Source organism: Equus przewalskii, chromosome 14 (genome assembly GCF_037783145.1).
Source record: "Equus przewalskii isolate Varuska chromosome 14, EquPr2, whole genome shotgun sequence".
Classification (NCBI taxonomy): Eukaryota; Metazoa; Chordata; class Mammalia; order Perissodactyla; family Equidae; genus Equus; species Equus przewalskii.
This window is the reverse complement of record NC_091844.1, coordinates 29,217,124-29,245,038: the sequence shown is the minus strand read 5'-3', so window position 1 is coordinate 29,245,038 and position 27,915 is coordinate 29,217,124. Positions and strand designations below refer to the sequence as shown.

At 53.9% G+C, this 27,915-nt stretch overlaps 1 protein-coding gene across 1 annotated transcript; it reads right to left on the bottom strand.

Moving 5' to 3' along the window:
• Positions 1–55: 55 nt before the first annotated feature.
• On the bottom strand, positions 56–26,512 carry FBXO41 (F-box protein 41). Its single transcript, XM_070572397.1, has 13 exons — positions 26,168–26,512; positions 12,913–13,949; positions 11,164–11,389; positions 10,608–10,681; positions 9,981–10,339; positions 8,946–9,187; positions 8,659–8,774; positions 8,385–8,537; positions 8,143–8,238; positions 6,340–6,458; positions 6,005–6,163; positions 4,585–4,700; positions 56–4,451 (listed from the first exon to the last, which is right to left on the bottom strand). The coding sequence occupies exons 2-13, from the start codon at positions 13,809–13,811 to the stop codon at positions 4,389–4,391; spliced, it is 2,622 nt and encodes an 873-aa protein (XP_070428498.1). The 5' UTR covers positions 13,812–13,949; positions 26,168–26,512; the 3' UTR covers positions 56–4,388.
• Between the last annotated feature and the right edge of the window lie 1,403 nt (positions 26,513–27,915).

Here is a 27,915-nt window from a genome sequence, read left to right as displayed (position 1 = left end):
GCTGACACCCACTAACAAATGTGGCCACCTACCATTTACTTCCCTGAGGCGGATATTCCAGTTTCACCATCTTTTATTGGATACAAAGTCATAAATTTTCTGATGCCCGTGAGTCCTTTTAAATACATACACTGAAATACATTCGGCACAGGGCATCCATGGGTGACGTGGAGCAAAGTGCTGGGATGGTGATGCCTGGGGGGGGCGGAGAAGTGGGGCCAGGGAAGGCCCCCTGGGGGCTGGAGGTACAGGCACCACTTCAGAAACAAAACCAAAAAATGCTCTCCACCCCTCTGCCTGATGTGCTTGGGGTTGGGGAAGCTACCCTCTCACCGTTCAGGCTCACGGCAGCCTGGCTGTGCAGGGAAGGCAGGGCCTGGGGCCAGCTGTGGAGGTCCCCACCAGCAGTGCCCGCCAGAGCCAAGCCTACTGGTGCCAGCTATGCAGCAAGCCTAGGTCACCTCAGGCCTCTGTGGCCGAAGGCAAGACCCCTGCCAGGGCAGAGCTGAGGCTGGGGAGCCCAAGGCCAAGCCTCCCTGGGGCCACACCCTCGGTGGCAGGGGAGGCTTGGACTCGGGTAGGGAAGCCTGCCTGATTGTCAGGGCAGTCTTGGGACTGGCCAGGGTCCCAAGGGGTTGGGGAAGGACTAGGAGCTGGTTGCCATGGTCAGCCCTGGTCTTCTGATCTTCACACAGTCCTAAACCTTATCCTTAGGCAAGGGCTGTAGATGAACACACTTGTCCAGCAATAAATACATACACACAATACACAGCAATATATACAGAAATGCAGGCCTGGGACAAGGCTGGGTGAGAAGGCGTGGCCACCAGGGGTCAAGAGTGAAGTTCGAGGCCCCTGGGGGAGAGAAGTTACACTCACCAGGGACTGACAGGCTGGGATAGATCCCATCAGTTTTGATTAACTCTTCTGGGCACTTGGGCCCTGCACCCGCTCGCCATCTCTCCTGTTTTCACCCCAAGTCCATCAGGAACTGGGTCTTTGGCACCAATAATCACTCTGGGAAGGTCTTCAACATAGCGCCTTTAGAGGGACTGGGGCCTGAGCAGCTCTGCACCTGTGGCCCAAAAGGACTGGAGACCAGGACCAGATGGACAGGCAGGACCCAAAGGCAAAGGATGGAGCCAAACCTTAGAGCAGCAGGCCTTGGGACGGAGGGGGCTTTTTTTTTTTGAAGCAGTTCTTGAGGGGCTGGCTCAAACCACTCTCCAGGGACTAGGAAAACATGAGCTGCCTTGTTCTTTAGTTGGTCTCTCCTGGCCAGTGAAAGACCGTGGTTCTGGGCAGTCCACTTCCTCTCCCTCAGGGATCCAGATACATACAGCATCTCCCTTGTTCCCTGCCAGTGCTGTGGGGAGGCAGCCCAAATAAAAGCATGATGAAGCACTCAAGCTAAATGTGCCAAGCCTTCCAGGTGCTGGGGCCAGGCTGTAAGCAGGGAGAGGTGGTAGGGACACCAAGTGGCCACCCCCATGGGACTTGTACACACAAGTGGGATGCCTGGAGCACAGCCTGCCTTGGTTTTCTCTCTCTGATAGTCCTCTTTGCATCTTATTAGGTGTGAGATATAGAGGAGGGGGCTCTCCTTTGGGTGAGTGAAGGATGAGGTCTTCCAGGGATGGCTAGGATCTCCATCCCTGTTCCCCATCCTCAGCCCTCGCTGTATGGTTACTAAAGAAGTGAACAAATGGAGCATCCCAGCCAACAGAAGCTCCCCACTTGGCAGCAGGCCTCATTCCCCTGAGGAGAGGCAGAACATAGCGTCAAGTTGGGGGGTCCTGGGAGCCCTGCAAACTTGCCAGTTCTCAGGGCATGCATGAAGGCCAGGGTGCACCAGCCTGTGAGCCCAGGGGCAGGTATGCAATGGGACATGCTGTGACCCATCATTCCTGCTAGCAGGGGCATGGGCCTGTGCAACACAGACTCCCACACATCCTCCACACACTCAGCTGGAAAATACAAGATGGGGGACTTGGTGGATTTCCTGGAAACAGCCAACCCCATGAAAGGCAAACTTCCCACCAGCAGGAGAGTCATCTTGTTCACTCTGCTGCCCCCAGTGCTGGTGGTACTCAGGGCTGTTGCATGAATGAATGAATGAATGAGTGAATGAACCTAATACTAGAATCAGTCCTATCAGCACCACATTTCTCCCACTCTAGCTCACTGCCTGTGCACCCTGACCTTTCCTGGGACTGATGCCAGGCATTCCAGTGGGCATCCACCCCGGGAGAAATTGCCCAAAGCCTGGTGGTATTCAGGGATGGAAGCTTTCCAGGGCAGAAAAACTCTCTCAGTATGGCAGGCTCAGGCCAAGCAGGACATCCCTTTGTGCTTTGTCCAGGAGACAGGGAGGGCAGCACCTCTGGTCCTGGGGTCACAGGGAGCAGGGGCTATAGAGGGTGCAGTGGCAAGACATGACAGGTGCACCCAGGGCAGCCAGGCCCTGAGTGGGCCTCCAGACCCATGGAGGACAGAGAAAAGTTGTGCGTCTTCCCATAACTCCTGGGGACAGGACCGGGGAGGTGGGAGCCAAAGAAGCCAGCTGCTCTGGGGCAAGGGTGGGGGGTGCCACTTCGCCAAGGCTTCATGCAAGACTGGACAGGGAGTTGCCAACATGATACCCTTGGTATTTGGGGTTTTCAAAGGGCCGGGCTAGAACAAGCCACAGGAGGAAAAGTCACCAATGAAAAGAGTGGGGACAGAGCTGGGTGTGGAAGCAGGGAGCTGGGTGCCCTGCTGAGCCTGTGGGGCCCCAGGTCTGGAGGACGCGTTGCAGGGCAGCACAGGGCTGGTCCTGATGTCCAAGCCAGGCTGTGGCAGAAACTGGGTCCTTGGCAAGGACTGAGAAACTAGAGGACCCCAGCCCCAGCCAGGACCAGCAGCCAGATGGTTAGGGCCGAGAGCCGGTCTTGTACAGGAGAGAAGGAAACCCTAAGATGGATCTACGTTAATGTTTGAAGGAACTTTCCAAGGAAGGTTGGCAGGACCCACGGCCTCAGCGTCACTGTGGGAGTTCTGAGAGGAGGAACTGGGGAGGCCTGAGTCTTTGGAGCCTTTAGTGCTGGGACCTGGTCCTTGGGGAACCATGCAAGGGGCAGTAAAAACCTCCACTTGTTTTCTGTGGCTTCTAAGCCAAGTGGCTCTGGCTCTGGCTCAGGCCCCAGCACTGCCCCCAGGCAGAAGACCCCCAACAGAGCCCTCAGCCCATGGGGCCAGTGAGACTGAGGAGGGAGGGCGGGATGCTCTTCCTTGTCCTTAGCCCCACAGGTCTGGCTCCCTATCAAGGCCACATCTTTAAGCAAGTTAGCCAGACAAGGAAGCAAACCAAACCACCCTCCTCCTGGCCTCCTCCAGGCCCTAGCACAGAGGCAGCCCAGTGACTCCCTCCCGCACAGCCTAGGGGACCCAAAGGCCATCAGAGTTCCGCCCAAGCACCTGGATTAGAAGGACATTCCTCACAGACAGGAACTGCTGCTCCCCACTGACAGGGTTTCCCAGGCTGGGGCCTCACCCCTCCAGAGGCTCAGGATTGGTGGTGGGTATAGAAACATGCACCTTTTAGCTCTGAATTCAGCTCTGGTGTGCAGTGGAGTATGTGGTGGCTTGGAGGAGGGGTCTTGTCTTTTCTACAGCAATACAAACTCTTTCTCTGCCTGGCAATTTCTCCCCTTGGGAGGGGTGGTCTCAGGGTCCTGGGGAGAAGTTGTGGGTGAATGTTTTGCCCTTCCAAGCCCACTCCCACTACTTCCTGTACCTCCCCCCCCACCCGACTTCTGACTGACCACATGCCCAGACCCCTAGGCCTATCTGTGTTATCCTTGGAGAAAGTGGACCCAGAGCCCAGGCAAGCCATCTGAAGGGGGTGCCCCACAGAGGGCTGGGACAGGGCAGGGGGAGAAGAGCCCTCCTTGCCAAGTCTGAGCTGCCTTGTGGAGCCCCCTCTGGCCTGGGGCCTAGCAGACACCTGTGACCCAGAGGTGGGGCCTCAGGAAAGGGAGAGCTGCCCCAGCAGCCGGAGCAGCTGAGGAGCCACTGGGTAGTTGCTGCAGATCCTCGGGCGGTGACACCTGGTGCTGGTGGTGACTCAGCTCCTCTCTGGCTGTGCCCAGAAGGCTGCTCCAGCTGGGGGTGGGGTGGGGGTCGGAGGGCAACTTCTGTCCGAGCCCCTGCCCTGGAGAGGCAGTGCCCAGGGTCAGGCCTGTCGCTCCACTCTCCCAGGAGGAGGACAGGAAGCTGTCAACCCCTCCCTGGAAGCCAGGGATAACACTAGGCCTCTGAAGGTCTAGTCCAAAGCAGGGTCCCTCTGGAGGTCCAAAGAGAGTGCCCTGGTGTGGGGCTGGCAGGGGCCCTGCCGCCCCCCACCCGGGTTAGCAGCCGCCGTCCACTTTGATGTGCAGGATCTTAGAGAAGCCGGGCCTCCGTCGCAAGGCCTGCAGACCAAACCCTGGGTTAGTCTCCCCTCAGGGCCAGACAGGCGGGGCCCTCCCATCACCCGCCCAGGTTACCAGCCCAGCCTTGGGATGCCACTTGGGATCTTGAGTGGCCTCAGAGTCAACGCCTTACCTGGAGTTTTGTTACCATGTCCTCAAACAGCTTCTGGGCCTCAGGACTGCTGGGTTCTTTGAAATAATCAGCAATCCCAATCTGGACCACAATGGACTTGAGGTTCCGGCAAATGCCTGGGAAAAGGTGGGTAAGATGGAGGCCCCTGTTTGGCCTGGGCAATGGAGCTGCCTCCTCTCCTCTCACTAATTAATGAAATCAGAAACCTACTGAGAGACAATCACATGCCAGCCACTGGGAACATAAAGAGGAGAGCAGACCCATACCACCCAGGGGCTCACACAGGACAAGGGGAAAAGGTGGAGGATAAGGTCAAAGAGCAGAGGCTGCAGGGGCTCTGGGAAGATGAGTGGGCAAGAGCCAATTGTGCAGAGCTCTAGGAACTTCCCTGGCAGAGGGGACAGTGGTGTTATGGCCCGGGCATCTGGAAATGAATTATAAGGGCAGAGCAGCCGAGGTGAGGCTCATGAGTCTCGACTGGAGCATGAAGGCAGACGGAGCAAACATTTTGGAAGCAGAGGTTTAAGGGACTGGATGTTGCCATGAAGTCAGGGGAGGAGGAGCAAGAAAGTCAGGAGGCTGACAGGGTCCTGGAGGTCATGATTTTGGAGGCTGAGCTGTTAGTTCTGGAGGTCAGGGTGGGACCAAGAGGCTGAAGGGGAGGCAAGAAGATGATCCTGGAAATAATAAGGTCAAGGAAGCTTCAGTGCTCAGGACATGGGGTCCTGCCAGGGGCCAAACAGTCCTGGATGGTGGTCTCATTTGGGTGTGAGCAGCCCGGGCTGGGCACCTGTGTCCTAAATGAAGGAGGAATGACTGCGAGTGGAGTGGGTGGCTGGAGGGAGGTGGGGGCCAGAGGAGGCATGATTTGGAGTCTACACCAGGGAGGGGGAGTCTTCCTTCACCCTAAGAACTGTTCTAGGGGGGCTCACACACATTATTTCATTTAACCTTCCTACCCATTCTAGAAAGCCAGTCTAGAAAACGGGGATACAGAACTCAGAGAAGTATAGTAATTTGCCCAAAGTCACGCAGCTAATAAGCAGTAGAGCCAGAATTGAGACCTAGGTCCGTGCAGCTCCAGAACCTGTGCTCTTAACCCATCTGTTCTCCCTCTGCCCTTGGCTGGAGGCTCATGGAGGGGCAGATGGTGTTCCACAGCTCATGTCTCCAACATGGGCAGAGCACGGGCAATACATGTCTGTGGAACTGAATCATTTGGACCAGATGCTGGCAGGCCTTGAATGCCACACTGGCCTCAGAGGGCACTGGTGGCAAAGCCAGGACTAGAACCCTGGTCAGTCTGACCCCAGTGCTGGTGCCTGCTGCCTAGGAGCGACAGGAAGCTGGTTATGCTACGTGCTGACAAGGCATGGTAAGAGGCAATAGTTGTACCCCACCCCACATTTCCCTTGCTCACTGTTGAAATGCAGCAGGGCCTTGGGGGTGACGGGGGTGGCTGTGAGCACCAACATCTCCAGTCCCTTCAGACCTTCCCGGCAGACCTCAGCCGCCACCTCCTGGGTGATCTCCGACACGTGGTCCAGCTCCAGGACCTGCAGCCGCATGCAGTTTCTCGCTAGGCAGAGGAAGAAAGAGGGGAGGTCCTGTTGACAACTCCCAGGTCACCTTCTGCGCAGCGCCCAGGTGCTCCTGCCACCACCAAGGCTGCAGCCCGAGCCCCTCTGGGATTTCAGTGTTGCTCTCATGCTTGCTTCCCATCAACCCCCACCCTAGTCCCAAGGAAAGGCTTACCGAGTGATGCCAGGCCCTGCACCCCACAGCCGGCACCCCCAACCCCCAGGGCCCGGAGGTGGGGCCAACAGCGACCGATCATCTGTAGGCAGCGGTTACTGAAGCGCATGGGCTGCTGGCTGGAGAATGGGGTGGAGGGAGGGCCGTCAGGGAAGCCTCTGGTTGCATGACACCCCAAGCCAACTCCTTCAGACCCCTTCCCGGGCAAGGACCCTCCAACCACCCAGCTGCTCAAGTCAGAAACCTGGGATCATCCCTGACTCTTCCTCCCTCACCTCCTGCCAGGACCTGTAGGTTCTGATCCCTGAATAGCTCTTCAACCCACAGTTCAGACCACCATCAACATTCATTTGGATGATAACTGGTCTCCCCGCCAGTTCATCCTCCGCACTGCTGACAGTGAGCCATTCATTCCTATATTCTCTCACTCAGTCACTCAGCAAATCGTTCTCAAGTGTCTACCACAGCCAAGAACAACTGAGCTAGGCCCTGGGGATACAGTGGTAACTATACAGACATGGTCCCCGGCCTTAAGAAGTGGACAGTCTGTGGGAGGGGAGGACACAGAACGTTACCAGTCTGATCTAATCCCATTTTTTAAGATCTAAAATCCCCCAGTGGCTTCCCAGCACTTTCTAGATAAAATGCAAAACTCTAGGGGCCGGCCCAAAGGTGCGGCGGTTAAGTGCGCACATTCTGCTTCGCAGCCCAGGGTTCGCCAGTTCGGATCCTAGGTGCAGACATGACACTGCTTGGCAAGCCATGCTGTGGTAGGCATCCCACATATAAAGTAGAGGAAGATGGGCATGGATGTTAGCTCAGGGCCAGTCTTCCTCAGCAAAAAGAAGAGGATTGGCCGCAGATGTTAGCTCAGGGCTAATCTTCCTCAAAAAAAAACAAAAAAGCAAAACTCGAAACCCCTTAGGCAAGGTCCTTGCTGACCTTGACCCAACCTTCCTTTCCACACTCATTGCTTGGCCCTGCCCACCACTCACACCAAACTTGCTGTTTCCCTGAACACTTCATCCCTCCACACTTGCCCAGGCAGCAGCCGTCTCTCTGGTGTCTGCCATGCACTTGGTACCAGGGATACGGAAACGGACTTTCACAGCCTCTGCCCTGAGAACCGTGAGTCCAGTGTAGACTGAAATATAGGGAAATTATTGCAAAATGGACTGCAGCCGGGGTGGGGACAAAGTGCAATAGGAATCGAGGCAGGGGACCAATTCTACCTGGGTGTTAGTGAATGGACACTGGATGACCTGGGAGGAGTTGTCACGTGGAGAGAGGGCTGGGAGGGCAAGGCACAGGGAGCAAGAAAGGCTGGTATGTCTGAGGAACTCCAAGTAGAGCGATGAATGATCTCGCACCCTGTGTTGGCCAACAACCGGCTGTCTTGCATGTTATACACTGACCTCCTTGAACTGCCTTTCACATGCCAAACAAACCTTGCTATTTCTAGCTAGTGTTTACTGAACATTTACTGTGGGCCCAGCAGGCTTTCTGTATACATCTCATTTGAGCCAGCAACAGTCCTAATAAGATCAACAGATCCTTAATATCACCTTCACTTTGTAGGTTGAAAAATTAAGGCACGATTGGGTTGCCCAAAGTCACGCTGCTTGTAAGCCAGGACATGACCCCAGGTCTGACTTTAAAGCCCTGCTCTTAACACCTAAATACACAGACTGATGAGTGTGAATCTCTCCCCAAACCAGCTTGTGGAATGAGCCCAGATCTGCTCAGTCCTCAGCCCCAGCCCCAGCCCAACCCGGTCCCCTTCCTACCCCTGCCAGGGCTCACCAGGGGTGAAGTGGTGCCACCTGGAGGGAGACAATCTCTCTGCAGCCTGCGCCCAGGGCCCAAATGACCTCGTGGCCCACAGGGTCTGTGGCACTCCTGTTGAAAAGACAAAGCTGGGGCCGCCAGCAGAGCTCTTGGGTCCCTTTGTCTGAGAGCCCTGGGGAAAGGGTATGTAGAGCCCAGGGACCCTTGGGGCCTGAGGCCAAGAAGATATGGGCCTTCATCTGGCGGGGTGGACCCACCTGTAGGTGACGGCCTGCAGGGCACGGCAGTAGCAGCTGGCCAGCCAGAGTGAACGGTCGGTAAGGATGTTGGGACAGTGGGAGATGCGCAGAATCAGCAGGTTCCCCCCCGCTGCCTTCAACAGGGACTCCAGCCCTGCTTCCAGGCAGCCCCTGGGGACGGCCAAGAGGTCATAGAGTTGCTTGTGGCCACCTCCTCCTCTGAGAAGCATCACCACATAATTCTGGGTCTACGGCCCAGGAGCACCCAACCACCCGCCCACCACGGCCTCACCGGGTGCTCCGGGCATACTCCTCCTTGCTTTCCTTTTTGCCCCGCTGACGGGGCTTCAGGTTCTGCAGTGTCAGCGAGTGGGCCTGGGTGCACCACTGAGCCAGCATTGCCAGGAACTGCAGGGAGAGAGGGGTTACCTGGGGATGAGGGGCTCTGACCTTGGCTGGCTGGAGGTGGACCAGTCTCAGGATAGGAGGTCCCCAGAGAGCGTTTCTGGGAGCCAGGCTGGAGCTGGGTTCTCAGCAGGGGTGCCTGGGAAGGCAGGGGCCACCGGCAGGGACAGGCACCTTGGAACAGACGCGGGCATTCTCGAGCAGCACTCGGGTCCAGACGGCAGGGTGGCGGGCCACGAAGCGCCAGTCCCGGCAGACCTCTGCGGCGTGCAGTAGTGTGCGTGTGTCCAGGTAGGTGAAGATGCAGAACAGGGCGGCTCGCATCTTGAGGATCTCTGGGCTGATGACCTCGTTGGAGCATGAGGGGCTGCCTCTCTCGGCTCGCCGACCCCGCCCACTGCCTCCTTCAGGTCGGGCTGCAGGATACCAGAGGGTCAAAGGTGAGTATGGATGGTCAAAGGCCAGCATGAAGATGCAGGTGGGGAGCTTCAGGAGACCCATGCTGGGGGACCAGTGACTTGGGAGGAAGGACAAGGGCCCTCTGCTTCCCCCTCCTCTGCATCACCCCCATCCCTAACTTTGCAAAATAGAAAAAGGTATCCTTTCTTCAAGTAAACTTTCTTTTTAAGATCATATATCATCACATAGCCCAAACTCACCCCCTAGATGAAGCAACTGAGTCAAGTTTGGAGCAGGAAAGGGTTTGGAGGGCTAGAGTTTAGATGGACAGAAACTGGGCCTCTGTGAACAGCCTGGAGCAGCCACATGGGATGCAGCCACAACCCTGACCTGAACCCTCTAATCCCCTGACCCTGACCCACCCACAAATGCACATGGCCTCGTGTATATATAGGAGGGGGCTCTCCCCACTGCTCCAGGGGCCTCAGAGCCTGGAGTCAACACTCAGCTACTCTCCTGTAAATGTCAATGAGCTCACCATGTGAACAGACCCCCTTAGATGTGGCATCCTTATGCGATATCCAGCCTGAGTGTCCCTGTGTGCAGCACTGCCCTGGCACAGGAGTTCCTGCCCCAGGCTTGCAGGCCGCTGTGTAAGAGGGAGTCTGACATTCTCATTGTGGGAAAGTCTGGGGCAAGGGGAAAGGAGGTTCAGGAGCCCAAGTGGTTTACTGCCTTGACCCTGTGTCCCCTGAGAGGGCCCAGCACTATGGAAGGACTGGTCCCTTCTGACCACCCTCCAGGACTTACTTGAGAGCCGGCAGCTGCTCAACGGCCCAGCCATGGCAGGCCCAGGGCGGGGGGCATCCGAGGGGCCCTCAGCCTCGGACTCGGTAGTTCGGGAGCCCACATCCGAGATGTCCCCCTCCTCCCCTTCCGTGCTGTGTCGGCGGGGTCTGCGCTGCCAGTTCTGGATGGCCTGGCGCCGCAGGCCTGAGCTGCGAGGGAGCTGGGCCCGCTCCGAGCCACCGTTGGCAGCCTGGGCCCGTGTGCCCAAGCCACCAGGGCCACCGTCCTCAGGGGTCCCCTCTTCTGGCCGGGGCAGCTCCAGACTGTCACTGTCATAGCAGCCTGAGCTCTGGGATGCAGCTGGGACACGGCTGGAGGCCCTGAGGTGGGGGGGACCAGATGGTGAGGAGCAAGGGGTTCTGGGCCTGCCCAAACCCCCCGTCCCAGCCCTACCACCAGCCAAGGGCAACCCACCCACCTTACTTTACAAGAGCTCCCTCTGAGTATGGAGAAGCAGACAGAGGTGACCCAAGGAGGATGGGGGAGGAGGAGGAGCCAAGCCCCTAGAAGGGCCAGCCATCCAGTGGCCCGGTGGGTCTTTCCAGGGTGAGGGTGGGCTGCATGGGGCGGGCCAGGCCCGAGGCTTACCCTGTGCTGGGAGAGGAGCCATGCCGTGACACTGCGTATGTGCTAGGCATGGCCGGGCCTGCGTGGTGTTCTCGCTGTGGGCCCCCAGAGTGGGAGGGAAAGGAAGAGGGGCAGAGGAGGCAAGAGGATGGGAAGGAGCAGAGAAACAGGGCACAAGATGGAGAGAAGGAAAACAGTTGGGAAAGATGGACAAATAGACAGACAGACAGCCAGAGAAGCAGGCTCACCAGCCCCCTCCCCACACCCACCCAGCACCCGAGACCCCAATTGTAGTTCCTGGGCTCTCATTTGCAGGGTGGGGCAGAGAAGGGCCCCTGAGGACTGAGCCCACTGGATCACACCTCGCTACAGCCTCAGGGGCTGGCACTTCTGCTCAATCAGAGGGGCTCCCCTGTTCCTAGACCCCTACTTCAGGCCTGGAATCTGCTCATGGGGGAAGAGCCAAAGAAGGGAAGCATGGAGCATCATGGGCAGGGGGTGACATCAGGCAGTGGCGGAGGGGACATGTAGGGGGCCAGGTGTGCAGGTGAAGAGAAGAAGGTGGGTGAACACTTACCATTCTGCCTGGGCCCCGGGCGCCAGGCCCAGCGCCACTTGCGCCACCTCCACGGCCCAGGCTGGCGCTAGGGGTGCTTCCACAGCTGCTGCTGATGACCTGCAGCTGCCGTTCAGCACGGTCGGCACGCTCAAGGAGCTCCTCAATGAACTGCTGCAGCCGCAGCTTGGCACTGGCTTCCCGCGCCGCTGTCTCCTTCAGGAACTGGTCGATCTGCACCACCTCCCTGGGCCCGCAGCAGTCTCTTACCCCAGGGCCCTGGCCTGGCTGCCCACCCACCCTCTGCAGGAGACCTTGGCCAGTGGGGAGAGACATGGGCACAGCTGCCCATGGCGTCCACTCATGGGCACAGGGGAACATGCAGAACAGGCCCAGGCACACTGTTCCACACAATGGCACACACAGAAATGCAAGCATATACGCAGAGTCACACACTCACACCTCACCCACCCAGACCCCCCCCCACAGCTAGACACCGCTGCTCCCCATGGAAGTACTCATAGGCACACTCAGTCACACACAGCCACCTCCTCCCTCCAGAAACACTCATGAGTACACACTTACAGACACACAGCCACATATACATAGCCCAGGATGCAGCCCCACACACTCATGTGCATGTACTCACATCATGTTTATTCACAGGCACACACACACAGTCTGAGGCACAGTCCCACCAACACACACACACACTCTGTCTCTCGCTCTCGGAAACATTCCCCGATGCAGAAGCATATTTACAGCATACCAACCTCCAGGAGTTGCATGTACACACCTCACACTTAAGAGTCATGTGAGTATTTACTCCCAAATGCACTCACAGTTGTCACACATCCACTCAACATTTACGGAGCACCTTCTAGGTCCAGCCCTGTTCTGGATAGTGGAGATACAGCAGTGAACAAAGCAGAGAAAATTTCCTGCCCCCCATGGAGCTTATATTACTATGGGAACACACACATAACATCTGTATATTTCACAATCACAATTAAAGACCAGAGAAATGAGAAGCCGTCAAAGAAGACTGAGAAGCAGCAAAAATAAGATAGAAGGAAATCCCAGGAGAGTGTCCTGGAAGCCAAGTGAAGAAAGCATTTCAAGGACCAGCTGTGTCAAATGCTGCTGATGGCCCAAAGAAGATGTCGGCTTGGCCTTGGCAACATGAAGGTCGTTGGTGACATGGAGGACAGTGGTGGAGGTGGACACCTAATCAGAGTGGGTTCAAGAGAGAAAGTGGAGAAAGAAATTGGAGACCAGGAGCATAAACAATACTTTCCAGGAGTTGCTCTATAAGGAGGAGAGAAGGGGCAGTAGCTTACGGGGGAGGGGGGCTGTAGCACATGGGAGAAGGGACATTGTGTTTGTATGCTTTCAGGAACAACACAGTAGAGAGGGAAAATCTGATAGGGCAAAGACAGAGGGGAGAATTGAGGGGATCTGGTGTCACAATGAAGGGCTGGCCTTGGCTAGGACAGAGAAGGAAGAGAAACAGTCTTCACAGACAGGCACGCAGTCACACTGCCACAGACTCATAGTCCCAAACAGACACTGTCATGAAACTCTTGGCCCCATACGCACCACCATCACATGCTCACGGCCACAGATCCCATATTACAGAGCCATGGCGGCATACACTGACACACTCACAGCCACACTCACGGTGGTGGTGGCAGCACAGTGACACACATGGTCACCCACCCTGGAACACTCACAGGCACATCCACCCACAGGGCCCTGTGGGCCACTCACTGCTGCTTGCGGCTCAGCTCCTGTTCCTTGTGCACCAGGTCCTGCTTGAGCGAGGCCAGCAGCTCCACACTCACGTCCACCTGGCGCGAGAGCTCGGACGCGCGCTCCTCCAGCTCCTCCTTCTCGCGCCCCAGCCGCGCGCTCTCCTGCCGCGCCGTCTCCAGCTCCGCCGCTTTGCGCTCCAGCTCTGCCTGCAGCCGGCCCACCTGGCCCGCGATCTTCTGCTCCACCTCCTCGCTCAGCCGCTCCAGCCGCCGGTCCACCTCCAGCTTCTCCAGCGCGCGGATCTTAAGGCGCGCCAGACCCTCTTCGTAAGCCACATCTGCAGGCGAGGGGGACGCGGGCGAGGCGGAGGCGGGCCCGGAGCAAGGGCCGGGGCCGGGCCCGGGCGGCGGCGTCGAGCACGCCGAGGAGGCCACGGACTTGCGGGCGAACAGCTCCCCCAGCGGGATCTCGATCTCGCGCAGCGCGTAGCGCGCGGCGGCGGCGGGCACCAGGCCCGGCTCAGCGAGTTCCTCGCAGGGCAGGCTCGCGGGCACCAGGTCGCTGGGGAAGTGCGCGAGGGGCGCGTGGTGGTGATGGTGGTGCAGCAGGTGTGGCGCTGCGGCCGACGGCCCGGCCTGCTCCTTGCCCTGGAAGGACGTGCTCTCGAAGACCTCGCGGCGGGCGCCGGGCACGGCCAGCAGGGCGGCGGGCTCGGGCGCCAGCTGGAAGCCCGAGGCGGCGGCGGCGGCCGCCGCGGCTGCAGCGCCGTCGCAGATGCTGTTGGTCTTGGAGAGGATGTAGAGCGTCTCGTAGGTGTGGCTGTACTCCAGGTGTGCGCGCAGCGACGACAGGCTCCGGAAGCGTTTGTGCTCCCCGCAGCGGGGGCAGCGGTACGGCAGGTCCAGCGAGGCCATGGCCCCGCCGCCCCCGCGGCGCCCGGGCTCCACCGCGGCCGCCCCGCCGGTCAGCCGGGCGCGCTCATGGGGGGCTGCGGGCGAGCCCCCCTGCGGGGTCAGGAAGGCTCAAGGTGTCTGCGGCCAGGGACGAGGAGGCTAGAAGAGAGGGAGTAAGTCTTAGGAGGGTGGCATCCCTGCTCCCCGCTCCCTCAACCACATATCCCCCACCCGTGAGGAAATTGCCTTCCCCAGGAAACATGTGCCCAGAATGGAAGGGGGAGGGGAGACCAATGGCCTGACTTCTCTGAGGGGGCTGGCCATTCTGGTACCTCTGCGAGGGCCTTTACATGTACGAAAGAGAGAATGAATGAGAATTCTTTAAGAAAAAAAAAGGCATTCGTTTTACTTATAATAGTTCCAACCTGGACATAACCTAAGTGCCCATCACCAGTAGAATGGATAAATTATGGTATATTCATAATGGAATATTACCCAGCATTAAGAGAAGGAACTACTTGTTCATGCAACAACATGGATGAATCCATTCGGTATTATGTTGCACTGAAAGAAGTCAGACCAAAGAGTGCATGCATACTGTAGGATTCCATAGCGAGAGTTCAAGAACAGACCGAATTGATGATGATAGAAATCAGAACAGAGCTTGTCCCTGGGGGCTATATGGACTGGGAGGGAGCAAGAGGGAAGCTTATGTGATGCTGAAAATGGTCTGTATCTTGGTATGAGTGGTGGTTATACAGGTGTATACATATGTAAACAGTCAAGCTGTACACTTAAGATTAATGTACAATATGTACGTGGCTGTAAAATCCTTAAAAGAGGATGCTCATTCCATATCATGCAAACCACACCCATCAGACAGGTTGGCTATTGGTACCATGTTGCAGTGACCAAGATGTCACCTCACCTGATGATACCTGTGTGTGTGTCACTGTTTGTGGTCCTGCTTATGGACCACACCCTCCCATCCCTGCCACTCCAGGCACCTAGGTCCTTTTCTCAGATTTCTTTACTAGGTCAGTGCCCCTGCCTTGCCCTTTGCCCCCAGAGCCACGATGTTTGTCCTCTCCAGGCCCCTTCTGGCACAAGCCACCACCCTTCCTGGCATCCTACCCCTGGTCACCCTCAACCCCCCCTGCCTATCCCCCCTCATCTCTGGCTTCCAGTCACCCCCTCCTGCCTCGTGGGATCTCTACTCCACTCCTCACTGGCATTTAATTGGGCTTCAACCACCCTCTGCTGTCGCTGCCCTCCTCCAGGTCACAGACCACCTGCTAATCAGACAATCCAATTGTCATTAAGGGTCTTCACCCACTTGGTGCCTTGGCTGATACTACTGACCTCTCCGTTTTCTTAGGCTGCCATGAAGCTGCCCCGTTTGGATTCTCTGACCTCCTCTTCTTGCTGCCTTAATCTTCCTGTCTCCTGATGGGAGGTCTGCCTTCACACTCTCTTTGCCTCTGTCTTCTCCACAGGCAGTTTGGTTCACTCCCACAGGTTCATTCACACCTTTAAGCCATTGACTCTCAGCTCTACCCCTCCATCCTGACCTGCTCTTGAGTTCCATTTGCATTCTGGCATTTCCACATGGATGTATGGGTGGATGTCTGTTTTCCTTTGCCAGCCCAGCACCCAGTCATCTCCTGGTAACAGCACCCTGCTTTGACCTTGGGGAACCATCTTTCCCACCTTCTCAGTCCACATGGTCTAGGGGTGGGGGTGGAGGGTTGATGGTCCATGTCTGGCTCCAGGGGTAAGAATGTGATATAGGCCTGGCCCATCAGAGTCCCAGGATGGGTACAGATCACCCAAGTTGAGCCAATAAATCTTTTTTCATTGAGTCAGTGAGTCATGTCCCAAAGACTTCTCTGGAACTACTGAGGGAATGCCCCCTCTTTGTGCTCAGCTTTCTACGCTGATGGGGAGGGCCAGAGCTGCTAGGGCCATCTTTGTCTCCTTTGAGAGGAACTACCTGAGAATGAAGCCCACACAGAGAGCAGAATTAAAATGGGGAAAGATTCCTCACAGACCCCATTTGAGATCCGGGTCTGCTCAGTTATGTGAGCTGATCAATTCCCTTTCTTGCTTAAGCCAGTTGGAGTTGGGTCTGTGTTACCTGCACCAGGAAAAAGTCCTAACCCAGAAATTAGAATCAGAAATGGATTTTTTTTTTTCAAGTAATAGACGCTAAGAAGGACTTAGTGGAACTAAGGAGAGGAGTAAGATACACTTCCCCCCCTCAGAAGTTGGCGAACCCTGCTGCACAGCAGCGAAACAGCTAATGAAACTCTCCCGCAGCCTCTGGAGCTCAGACGATGTTCCTACAAGGCTGGAACTTTAGGGGACCTGTAGAAGGTCAAGATGTTGGGGCATGGCCTTTCCCATGGCCTCAGGTCCAACAAAAAAGAGAGACACTGGCTAAAGGGGCCCATCTGAAAGCAGAGAGGAAGAAAATGCTACTTTGCCCAGAGAGGCCCTTTCTGCCTGAGGCCAGTAATCCAATATGGCTGAGAGTAAGATAATTAAGAGCCAGTTTTCTGCTTCTAGCTAAAGTCAGCTCAAGCAAAGACAGGCAGGCTGGAAACACAGAAGGAGGCAAACCTGGGGCCCGACAGGCTCTGGACTCCTCCTGCTGTGCCCTCCAGCTTGACCCATGTTCCACTGGGATGCAGCTTGAGTGGGAAGGGGCAGCCAAGCTCCAACTCCCACCCATTGCCCTGAGGCAGGGGCCCAGCTAGAGGCCACAGAACCATGGGCTCCTGCAATGGGCAGAGCACCAAGGCCTGTTGCTAAGACAACCTCCCTCCTCCCTCAACACCGCCACAGGGACTCGATTCAAGAATTATAACTTTCAGCGAGGTCTCTAGTTTGGCTAATAGCTCTGGGGATAACCGAATGCAGATTGACTGAAAGCCTCCGAGTGATTAGGGGAATTGTATTGCCAGAAAAAAACGCAAACCTGGAAAACAAAGGCCGGGGATTACTCAGCCCCCAAAGCTCCCTACCCCCCAAAACTGCACCAATGGTAGGTGACCCTCTTGATGCCCCTTTCGCATGTGGCCACAGGGCATGAAGAACAAGAAAGGCTCTCTGAGACTGCAGAACCAGAGGGGCCCATTGGTGGCCAGGAAACCTCGTCCTCGCGCACTGGTCCAGCATGTGGACTATGCTATGGACCTGTGAGCACCGAGTGTTTGTCCTCATCTTCCCTCTTCAGCTGGGAGGGTTTTGTGTTTTCAGCTATCCGATTTTTCCCCCATCTTTGTAGTCTGGCCATAAACTGAAAGACCATGAGGGGCTGGCTCAGTACCTGACAAACAGCCCATCGCCAAGATCTTGCGTTGGGGCTGGGCGTGGGAAGTGGGTGAGAACTTGGAACGTCTCTTTCTGGAGATGGGACAAGTATGTTTTAAGTTTTGTGAGGGATAGTTGCATTATGATAAACAGGGAAAATTTTTAAAAAATTATACCAGAAGGGGTATCTGTGTAGCCCTTGGACAGGCGAGGAGATGTAGTGGACAAGTATTGATTTTGCTGCTCAGCTCCAGTCCCCCTTTGTAGATGGACCCCAATTTTCCCTTGGAGAACCATTCCCCCCACTCTGGATCAATGTTGTTTGGGTGGGCTGACCCCACCCCCTAGCCCTAGGGGAGCGCCTGTGACCTCAGCCTGTCCATCAGTCGCAGTGATCATTCAGGAATGAGTTCAGCCACTGCAGCACCTGTGCTCAGCTGGTGGAATGTGAACCTGAAGCTGCTTGTGGCCATTTCCATCCTCTCTTTGGGCCCAAAGAAAAAGACTCCTGATGACATCCCTTGAGCATCCAGATCCAGATGTGCCTGGAACTTTCACCCAGGACTTGCCAATTGTGTGAAGCAGCAAATTCTTTTTGTGGCTTTAAATTGTTTGAGTGGGCCGCCAGTCACTAGTAATGAGACTCAGTCTAACACAACGACCCACAGTGTCAAAAAACAAACCTTGGACTTCCCCTCGCCCATTCCCCAGCATCCCTGTTTCCCTCAATGGTGCCACTGTCCTCCCAGTCATACCACACCACTGGCCATCTTGATTTCACGCTCTCTGCTAACCACTGAGACCTGCGGATTTTTCCTCAAATGCTTTCAACCCAACTGTCTTCTGTTTTGTGCTCCTCCTCACACCTGGACCGCTGCCCAGCCTTCAGTCTCACAGCTCCATTCCATCCTACATAGGGCAGCAGGTTCCTCTGTCTACAGATGACTCCTGCTCATGCTCCTTCAATGGCTCCCCATCGTCCATCAACTGCAGCCAAACTCCTCAGCTTCACATGCTGGCCTCACTGCACTCCTGCCAATTTGAAAGTGAAAAGTGGCCAGGCTGTTTCACTTGCATTTCTTTCATTACTATGGCTGGACATCTTTTCACACATTCTTCAGTCAGCTGTATCTCTTTGGTGACTTGCCCGTGCGCTACTTTGCACACTGTTACACTGAACATTCATATTTTCTTATTGATTTGCAAAGGCTTCTCATTATATTGATGCTTTGTCATTTATATACTACAATTATTTTTCTCAAATGTGTGGACTGGCTTTTACTTTTGTTTAGGGTCTTTATTGATATCCTATTTACAGTTTGTTTTACAGTTTGCTTCAGTAAGATCTTTAGGATTTCTGATTTTGTTGTCATGCTTAGGAAGTTCATCCCTACCCAGAGATTATATAAACAGTTATGTAGGTTTCCTTTAGTACTTTGTGATATCCTTTTTTTTTTTTACAAGTCCAGAACATTTTATTTTTAATTAAGGGCTTTAAACAAATAGCTATAATACCATGAACTGACAATGACTTGGTAGCATGTGAATACTTCAGGCTGTGTGGCTCCTTTTATACATTGGAGTTTTAATCCATCTAGAAATTTTTGGTATGCATGGTGAGACAAGGATTAAAAAAACACACAAACAACTTTTTGTTATTTTCACACATATTCAAAAATAAAGAGAAAATGATGATGAACTCCTAAGTACCCATCATCCAGCTTCAACCATGATCAACTCCTGGCCAGCTGTGTTTCACCTGCACACTGCTCCCTCGCTTCCCACTTCTCCCACCCCACCACTGAATAATTTTGAGCAAATCTGAGTTATCATATTATTTCATCCAAAAATACCTTAGTATATATAAGACGGGGACTTAAATTTCTTTTGTGAAAAATAAATATTTAGTCGCTGTTCTCACATCACCACCAACGCAAAAAGTAGCCTTGAGAGGTAACTCCAAAAGATGGTTCTCTGAAAAGACCAACAAAATAAACAGCCCTCTGGCAAATCTATTCAAAGAGAAAAAAGGAAGAAAGAAAACAAATACATAACACTACGAGTGAGAAAAGGGATATAAGCACTGACACAGGAAGGTTTTTTTTTTAAATTACTAAAATGCTACCAGGTACAACTCTTGGCCCAAATTTTTGAAAACTGGGATGAACTGAATGCTTTTCTAGGAAAATATAAATTATCAAAATTGACTCAAGAAGAAATAGAAAAACCTGAAAAGACTAATAACTATAGATAAAACTGAAGAGGTTGGCAAAGTGACAAAGGATAATATAAATAGAATCCAGTTCACACACACAGCTCTTCAGGAACAGGGTTATTCCGTAATGTATGTCAGGGCACCTGTGTGGCCTGTCCATCCCAGCTAAGTGCTGGTCCCTCCTGTGGGGGCACCTCTCAGGGCCTCAGAAGCGGTCAGCCTTCTTCCTCCCCACCCTACGCACGTTCAAAGCACCCTTTGCCTGCAGGAACCCTGTAAGGGAGAAGTCTCGGGGTGCAGGCCTGTGTGTGGATATGCAAAGTAGAGGAAGGAAGGGGCTTCTGGGGTGCAGGTGGCTCTTCACCTAAGGCCAGCCCGCCCCCCAGTTTCCCTCCATCTGCTGGAGCTGAGGAATGACTATGAATCATTCTTAGGAATATTTTTGCCTAGATGTACACACTTACTCAGCACAAGCATGAAGCTTTGCCTGAATGCAAGCAAAAAGGTGATGGAGGCTGAGGGAGGAGGGAGAAGAGGAAAAAGAAAAATAGGACTGTTATCTATTCAAATTCCATCATAATCCTGTACTATAAGCACCGTGACAGAACAATCGGAGATTTTCCTTTGCATTCTAGTCTCCCCAAATCAGCAACCTCTGCAGCCCTAAGACCTGCCTCCTTTTTCAGCCTGGCCTTGCCCCCTCATCATCCCAGGACCTGTTAATGCTCCTTCCTCCATCTGAAATGCCTATCTCAAGTCTGCCTTCTTTCAAGTCCAGCTCAAGGTGTTCAGTGGGTAGGAGTCTACAGGCTGAACGAATCAGAGGCATTATCTTTTTTTTGTTTTATGTTTTTTAGGTGTGTAAGTCTCATCTCCTCAAACAAGACCAACCATCTCAAGATATATGTCTTCTCTAGCTTCCATCTACTGTCACATTCTCACATGTTGACTCTCCCAGAAACACAGATAATCTTGCATGTTCATGGCTCAACTACCACGTGGTCACTGAGAATTCCTGCAGTGGACATTATTATTTTTATCTGCTTAACAAGTCTTCTTCACCTTCTGGTAATAGCATCTCATCCTTTCTTTGGTGAACTGCCCCTCCCCACTCCATGTGGTTCTGACAGGGTGGACACGTGACCCAGGCTTGACCAGTCATGGTACCACCATCGTCTTGGCCACAATGATTGACCCAGGGATGGGCACATCCCTCAGGTTAAACCAACAGAGTCCTTCACTGGGAATTTATATAAATGGTTGAGGTGTCCTCCTGGCCACATAGGATCACATGCTAAGATGGTGAAGTTGTCTCTGGCCTTGTGCAACCTTCACCTACCATATGGAGAAAGCCCATGCATGGTGGAGAAAAAAATGTGGCAATACTCAGAGTGAAGCTGAGTCAAGAGCTGGAGAAGAGTTCTACCCCATTTTTGAGAACCTGGATACAGTTATGCCTAAGACCCACTTATCCGCCATCCTCCAATTATTTCAATTGGTACATATTTTGTTTTTTCTTAAAATAGTTTGGGCTTGATTTCTGTCACTTGTGGTCAAAAGTCCTAACTAATACTCTCGCAAATCTATAATTCTAGCCTAGAGTTCTCTCCTGAGCTCTATTCAAACATGAATTCATTCCAAGTACATACTGAGTACCTGCTCTGTGCCATGAACTACACTAGGTATGGTGCTGGGTATGCTGAGGACACACAGTCCAACAAGATCCAATCCTTGCCTTCAGGCAGCTTGTGATCTCCTGGGGCAGACTAAATATATGGATGATACAGTCACGAGATAAATGCTATGCAAGAGGCTGGCACGGGATTCTACACTTAGCTTGAGGAATTGGAGGAGTTGGGAACCTCCAGAGGTGATAGCATCTAGGCTGACTTTTTTTTTTCTAGAGGAAGATTAGCTCTGAGCTAACTGCTGCCAATCCTCCTCTTTTTGCTGAGGAAGACTGGCCCTGAGCTAACATCCGTGCCCGTCTTCCTCTACTTTATATGTGGGACGCCTACCACAGCATGGCTTGCCAAGCAGTGCCATGTCCGCACCTGGGATCCAAACCAGCGAAGCCCAGGCTGCCAAAGCAGAATGTGTGCACTTAACCGCTGCGCCACCAGGCCAGCCCTAGGCTGACTCTTGAAGAGCAAAGTAAAGTTGTCAGGTGAGGAATGGCAATTATGAGGTTGGGGGAGGGGAAGAAAGGCATGCTGAGAAGCAGAAACAGCATGTACAAAGGCAAGGAAGTAAGACAGAGTACGCCTCCTTCAGGGAACCAAAATGTAAGCTCCATGAAAAAAGAGACATTGTCTCAGTCACTGCTATTTCTCCAGCACTTACAACAGTGCCTGGCATGGGGTAGGTGCTCACTGTTTGTGGAATGAAGGAATGGCAAGGACTTAATCAGGTGTACGGTTTAGAGAATGGACTACATAAGGCCAAGCTCAGGAAGAAGGCTGTTGGAACACAGGAAGTGGAAATTGTTAACCAAGGTAAGGAGTGCAAATAGGGAAAAGGACAGATATGTGAGCAGTTAAGGAAAGAGTGGAGAAGGCTTGGAATCATGGACAGAGTCATTGTGGCAGATAGAAAAGGAAGGGGTCAAGGACCAGGCCCGGGTCTGGGTTCTGAGCATCTAGGTGGACAAGCAGGTGGTTCAACAAGGAGAGAAAATGAAGGAGGGAAAGTTTTAGGGAGAGATATGAGTCTGAGTGTAGATTCCATGAGTTTGAGGTTCCAGTGGGCCTTGGAAGTAGAGATATTTGGTACATAGTTTGAATATACAGTTTTGACAACTTAAGCATAAAAACAAAAGTGGATGAGCAGGACCAGAGAGAGGGTGCAGAGAGGAGAGCAGGGGAAAAAGGTAGACCCTCAGAGAGCCGGGGGAGGGAGAAGAAGCAAGAAGTTCCTAAAAACTAGCACAAGAAATGGGAATTCTGAGGGGCAACCTTAGGGAGGAGGGGATGTCAAGGCAGGAAGGAGGGCAGTAGTATAAATAACAAAAGAAGTTGACAACTCAAGTCAGAGCAGAGGTGGACAGGGTTCACTGGTGACTAGAGAGGGCCACTTCGATGAGCCTGGCTGATGGGGGTGGAGGAGAAAGTGAGGTAAGGATGGGAGTAGAGACAGTGAGTGCACACAAGAAGCTCAAATGTGAAGGGGAGGAGGCAGCATGGGAGAAGCCAGAGCAATTTTAAGATGAGAGAGACCTGAACCTATCTAAATGCTTCTCAGAGACAACCTAATTCTAATCTATAGCATCACTTCCGCTCTCCCGAGGCACGGATAAGTCAATGCCTCAGACCTGAAATTTATAGCAATTCTTTTTTTAAAAGTGCTTCTCAGAAGCAGCGAGTAGAGAGGGAGGAGATGAAGAGGATGATATTTTAATGTAGGCGGCTCAGAGCTTAATATGGCTAATAGTGAACGCACAATACCACAACATTCACCTGCAAACCTGCTTCTCTCTCATGTTTCCCATCCTAACCAACATCCTCATTATCCACTCTGCACTCTGGATGCAACCCCCAGAACATCTCTGAATTCTCAAAGTCCCCTGCAGACCTTATCAATCACTGATTTTTGTCAATCCCATCTTGTAAACATTTGACTCCATCTATTTCTTGTTTCCTATAGCCCCTGCCCCAGACTCATTATCCCCTTCTGTCTGGACCATCGATACGGTTTGGAACTAGCGTCTCTAACTCCTTCAGCTTTGAATTCTCGTGTTTTCTGCAAATACAGATCCAGCCATGTCACTTCTTCTAAAATAAATCTCTGAAGGCAGACCATCTTCTGAGAGGCAAAGTCCATCCTGTTTTGTCTGTCCTCAGGGCTGGCTCGGATCTGACCACCACTCGGCCTTGCCAGCCCTAGCTTTTGCCTCTGCTTCCCCCCGTGCATCCTTAGTGAGCCCTGTGGGGCTTAGTTTACTGGGAAGCGCTGTCACATCCTCAAGTCTTGGCTCCTGCTGGTCCCTCTTCCTGGGACTCCCCTATCCAATCAGTGAATTCTGCAGGCCTAGTTCACATGCTGCCCATTCCATGGAGACTTCCTTGACCCCCTCCTCTAGCTCAAATCACATCAGAGCATGGATCGTTCCTCTTCACATACGGTAACAGGTATCACACGCTGCATGGTCATGGACCTGTTTGCACATCAGATCCCGCCCCACAGATACACTGGAGGGCAGGGACAATGCAACCGACTCATCCTCACACCCTCCTCACAGACAGTAGACATCAGTGTATTCTTAGAGGAATCCCACTGAATAACAGATGAACTGATTGATCTCATATAACCAAAGTGATTTCCCCTACTCATTGTCACAGAACTGGATAAATCTGGTTACAATCAAGTCAACCCAAGAATCACCTTGATTAACAAGTGCTTCCCTGGCTCTACTAGTCACTCGCTGGGAGGTAAGAACTTCCTGTGTCTTCTTGACACTGTCACTCTAGCAGAGCTCCAAAGCTTAGGGCTTCTCTGCTTCACTCTATTTTATCCAGTCAATAAAACGATGTCAAACACAAGGCCCATGCCAGGCACTGGGGACACAAAGATGAATAGGACAGTCGTGCCCTCAAGGTGCTTGCAGTCTAATAATCAAAACAGTGAACATTTACCTAATTATTCTGGTCAGATACCATGCTTCTCATTTAGTCCTCATGACAGCGCTGCCAAGTAGGTAGTATCGTCTCTATTTTAGAATGAAGAAATTGAGACTCAGGGTGGCCAAATCACTTGCCCAAGGACAGTAAGTGACTGTAACAGACTGTTGCTTTGGTGGCCCCCAATGAGCATGCCTCCCAGTATTCCTGCCCATAGGTGGCCCCCTCCCACATTGACTCAGAGCTTGGCCATGCGACTTGCTTTGGCCAATGGGACATTAGCAAGCCTGCTGCAGGCAGAGGTTTGATAAGCAGTTGTACCTTAGGGCTTATCCTCTCGGAATATTTCCTCTTGGGATCCAGCTGCTATGTAAAAAAATTTGAGCTAAAATACTGAATGATTAGATGCCCCGCGTAGACAGACCCTGGAGGATGAAGGGCCATTCTTGATATACCTTTCCAGCCAGTCTCTCACCAGAACGCAGCTCACAGGTGCCAAGTGAGCCCACAGCCAGTCATGGCCAACCCACAGAACATAAGCAATAATAAATCATTGTTGTTTAAGCCCCTAAATTCTAGGGTGGTTAGTTATATACCAATGAATAACTGAAACAGTGACAAGCTAGGATCTGAACCCAGTACTACCTGATTGACTTCAAAACCCATGGCCCATAGTAGCACTCAGTAAATATTTGTTAAATGAATGAATGAATGAAGGGTGTGGTGGGCTACTAGAGAGGTAAGAAAGTCCAGGGAATTCAAAGGCAGGATGACAATTACCTTTCGACAACCATCATCCCCTTATAGCTACAAATATTCCAAAAACGAAAACAAGCTAGGCATCCCTAAATCTAGAAACAAGTCTGTGGATGTCACCAAACCCCCTCTCTCTGTCTCTCTCTCTCAAATTCAGGTCAGGCAAAATTGAGAAGTTAGCAGAGTTTGGTTTTTGATGGTCATTCCCCCTGCCCCCAACTCTCCACCATGCCCCTGGCATCTCCTCTCCCACCCACTCGGCCTTCTGGGCCCAAGAACTCTTTCTCCCTCTTTCCATATAAAATCCACATGCAGGAAAGGAGCAGAGAAGGTGGTAATTACAGAAATGGGGGAGGAAGATTTGAATTTTAATAGATGGCTTTACAGGCCAAAGAAATGAAGCTCTAAGCTCAGTGCTTTCAGGAGCCATCTGCCAGCAGGTGTAGGAGATATTCTAAGGATGAGGAGACACCTGGAAGTGTCCCTGAAGCTGGGGAATAAAGGAATGCCCCATGACTCTCAATATCCCTCTGAATCCCCCAGGAAGGGGATCTGGCTTGCCACACCTGGGGCTATAGGCCAAACATGTGTACCTCCCAGAGTAGTCACTCCAGCCTGGTGAAGACCTACAGGGGTCAGAGTGTCCAGTCCTCTGCTTCCTGGCAGCCCTGACACTGCCTTTTCTGTTCTAAGCTCTCCCTTACTCTCGGGCGCCTGCAAACATGCACACACCTCCCAAGGTCACACACCCCACTCCAGCACCTGGATCCCACACCCACAAAACCATCTGGGCCCCTCACTGCAGACTGGACCTAAGGAGAGAACAGGCCCCACTCCTACTCACAGGCAAACCATAGCAAGTGCACACAGGCACCGTTTCACACACTCACATGCAAAGCAATGCAGTGGGGCGCACACAGTCACCGGCGAGGCACTGAGATATGGAGACAGAAACATGCATGCACACATATGCACACCTCCAGACCATCTACACTATCACACGTGCACACTGGCACGCACACAGACACCCAAACCCTCCCACCCACAGACACCCACACAGGTGCCCAGCCAGGCCTCAACACCAAGCCCCTCCCCCACCCCATTTCAGAAGCAGGTGGAGAGGGCTGGGGTTTGAGGGCGCTCCCCCTTCTCCCTCCTCTTGGTCTCTGCTCTCCAAGGTCCAGAGTCCCACTGGGGTCTGGAGCCCACCCCTTCACCCCCGCTGGCTCGGGGAGTGACTGGTGAGAGGGGGGATGGGAAGCCTGGTCTCAAACCGTTCTGATTTTGATTCCTTAAATTAACCCCTTCCTTGCCTCTGGCCTGGCCTTGCCCAGAATCCCTCCCGGTCGGGCAGCCTCGCGGGCCTCCAGGGAGCTGAGGGGGAGAAGGAAGAGGAGGAGGAGGCAGCGGCTGGGGTCCTCCCCGCCTTCTCTCTCCAGGAGCGGTCCCCTAGCGCGCCCGCGACTCGCCCTTACCTCCTCCACCCCGCGGCGAGGCCAGGCCCCGCGGCCCTCGGCTGGGGGTGCAGAGGCAGCCCCCGCGTGCCCGGTCCAGATGCAGGGCCGCCTCGGGGCCTCGGATCTCGTTCCCCTCCGCAGCCTTGGGTGGCCGCCGCGGCTGGCGCCCCCGCCTCCCTCTCGGGGCGGGGGCGGCCGAGCTTCCCAGCCAGTCGCAGCGGGAGGGGCCCACAAACTGGGTGGGGGAAGGATGGAGGAGGAGGAGGGAGGAGGGGGCGCGCGGCCGGAGGAAAGGAAGGGAAGGGGGAGGGAGGCAGCAAGGAGGTGGGGCGGAGCCGGCCCCTCCTCCGGGGCGGGCTCTCCTGCGAGCTGGGGAGCGGCAGATGCCGCCAGAAGCGGCTGCGCCGGGACCCCACGCTTTCCGCTGAAGGTGGCTTCGATGGGGGAGGGGTCCGCAGCGCCGCCCTCGGGGTGCAGGGACCGCTCGGGCCGCGTTCCTCCTAGTCCCTGTCTTCCCGGCTTCTGGCACCGCCTAGTGCACTCTCTCTGCCCCGGGCACCTCCGGTTGTGGCCTCTGTTGCCCACCTTTAATCCGAACCACTCCCTCCTAACCCTTCCCTACCACTCGGGCTTGGGCCTGCTCCCACACGAGGCTAATCCTGGGGTGGGCGGTTCTGTGGGTCAGGAAGAGGGCAGGCAAGCTGCACTACTCGTGGGATATGCGCCACGGTCCCTAAGCGGCCTCGTGGGCTGCGCCCCTTGGCACTCGGTGACCTCAGGTCGGATGCGTGGTCTCCTTGGAGACTGCTTCAGTCAGTCCCCTTTGGGCATCCCTAGGGAACCAGGGGAGCTGGGAGTGGCTGCAGCCAGGCTCTGTGATGTACTGGGACCCAATCTTGTCCTTGAGGGTGCCATCCAGAAGCACGTGTCCCTGTCACAAATCCCCATCCCGGACCTAGAGGAGGAAAGGGGCAGTGGCCTCTGGCCCTTTCCACCCTCTCCCCCACCTTGAACTTGCTTAGGAGAGAAGCCCAGCTCCTCAGGATTTGAGCAAGGGAGGGGGGAGGCGCGGGGTGGGGGTGGAGCAGGGTTTAAAGCCTATCCAGCTGTTGAAGCAGGAACAGTCTGGCTGTCCTAGATGTAGAGGAAGTCCACAGGGCTGCAACTGGGCCTGAGAAATCAGACCGTGTTGCCTCCCAAGCCTGGGGCTGAGCTGGTTTGGGATTAGGTAAAGGGGAGATGGAATTTCAGGCAAGGGGTAGTACTTGGGCAAAGGCACAGAGATGGGCTTGGGCAGGCTTAAGCACCAAGGCCATGAGGGGCAGTCTGGCTGCAGCAGAGTAGAAATACAGGGTAGCCCCAGGGTTCTCCAAAAAATGAGGCTGAGGGGGACATTCCTTGACCCCATCCTACTCCTGCTAGGGCAGAGGTACTGGGCATTTAGTATCAGGAAGGATAATATGTAGATTTGTCAGGTGGCTTTTGGGGAGAGGCAAATTTAATAAGAACTAATACTGAACAGTGGACAGTCAGGTCAAACTGCCTCCTCCCCACATCTTCTCTTCCTTCCCCTAGCTCCTAAATTTCTTTCCTCCTCCAGAAAGTCTTCTTAGATTGAGCAAATGATAAATCACTTCTCCTAAGATGTAAATGATAACAGCTCCTATTAACCAAGTACCAAGCATCATACAAATAATTTTTATGCATATCATTCAATCATCACAATAAACCTATTGAGTTATTATTATCCCCACTTTACAGATAGG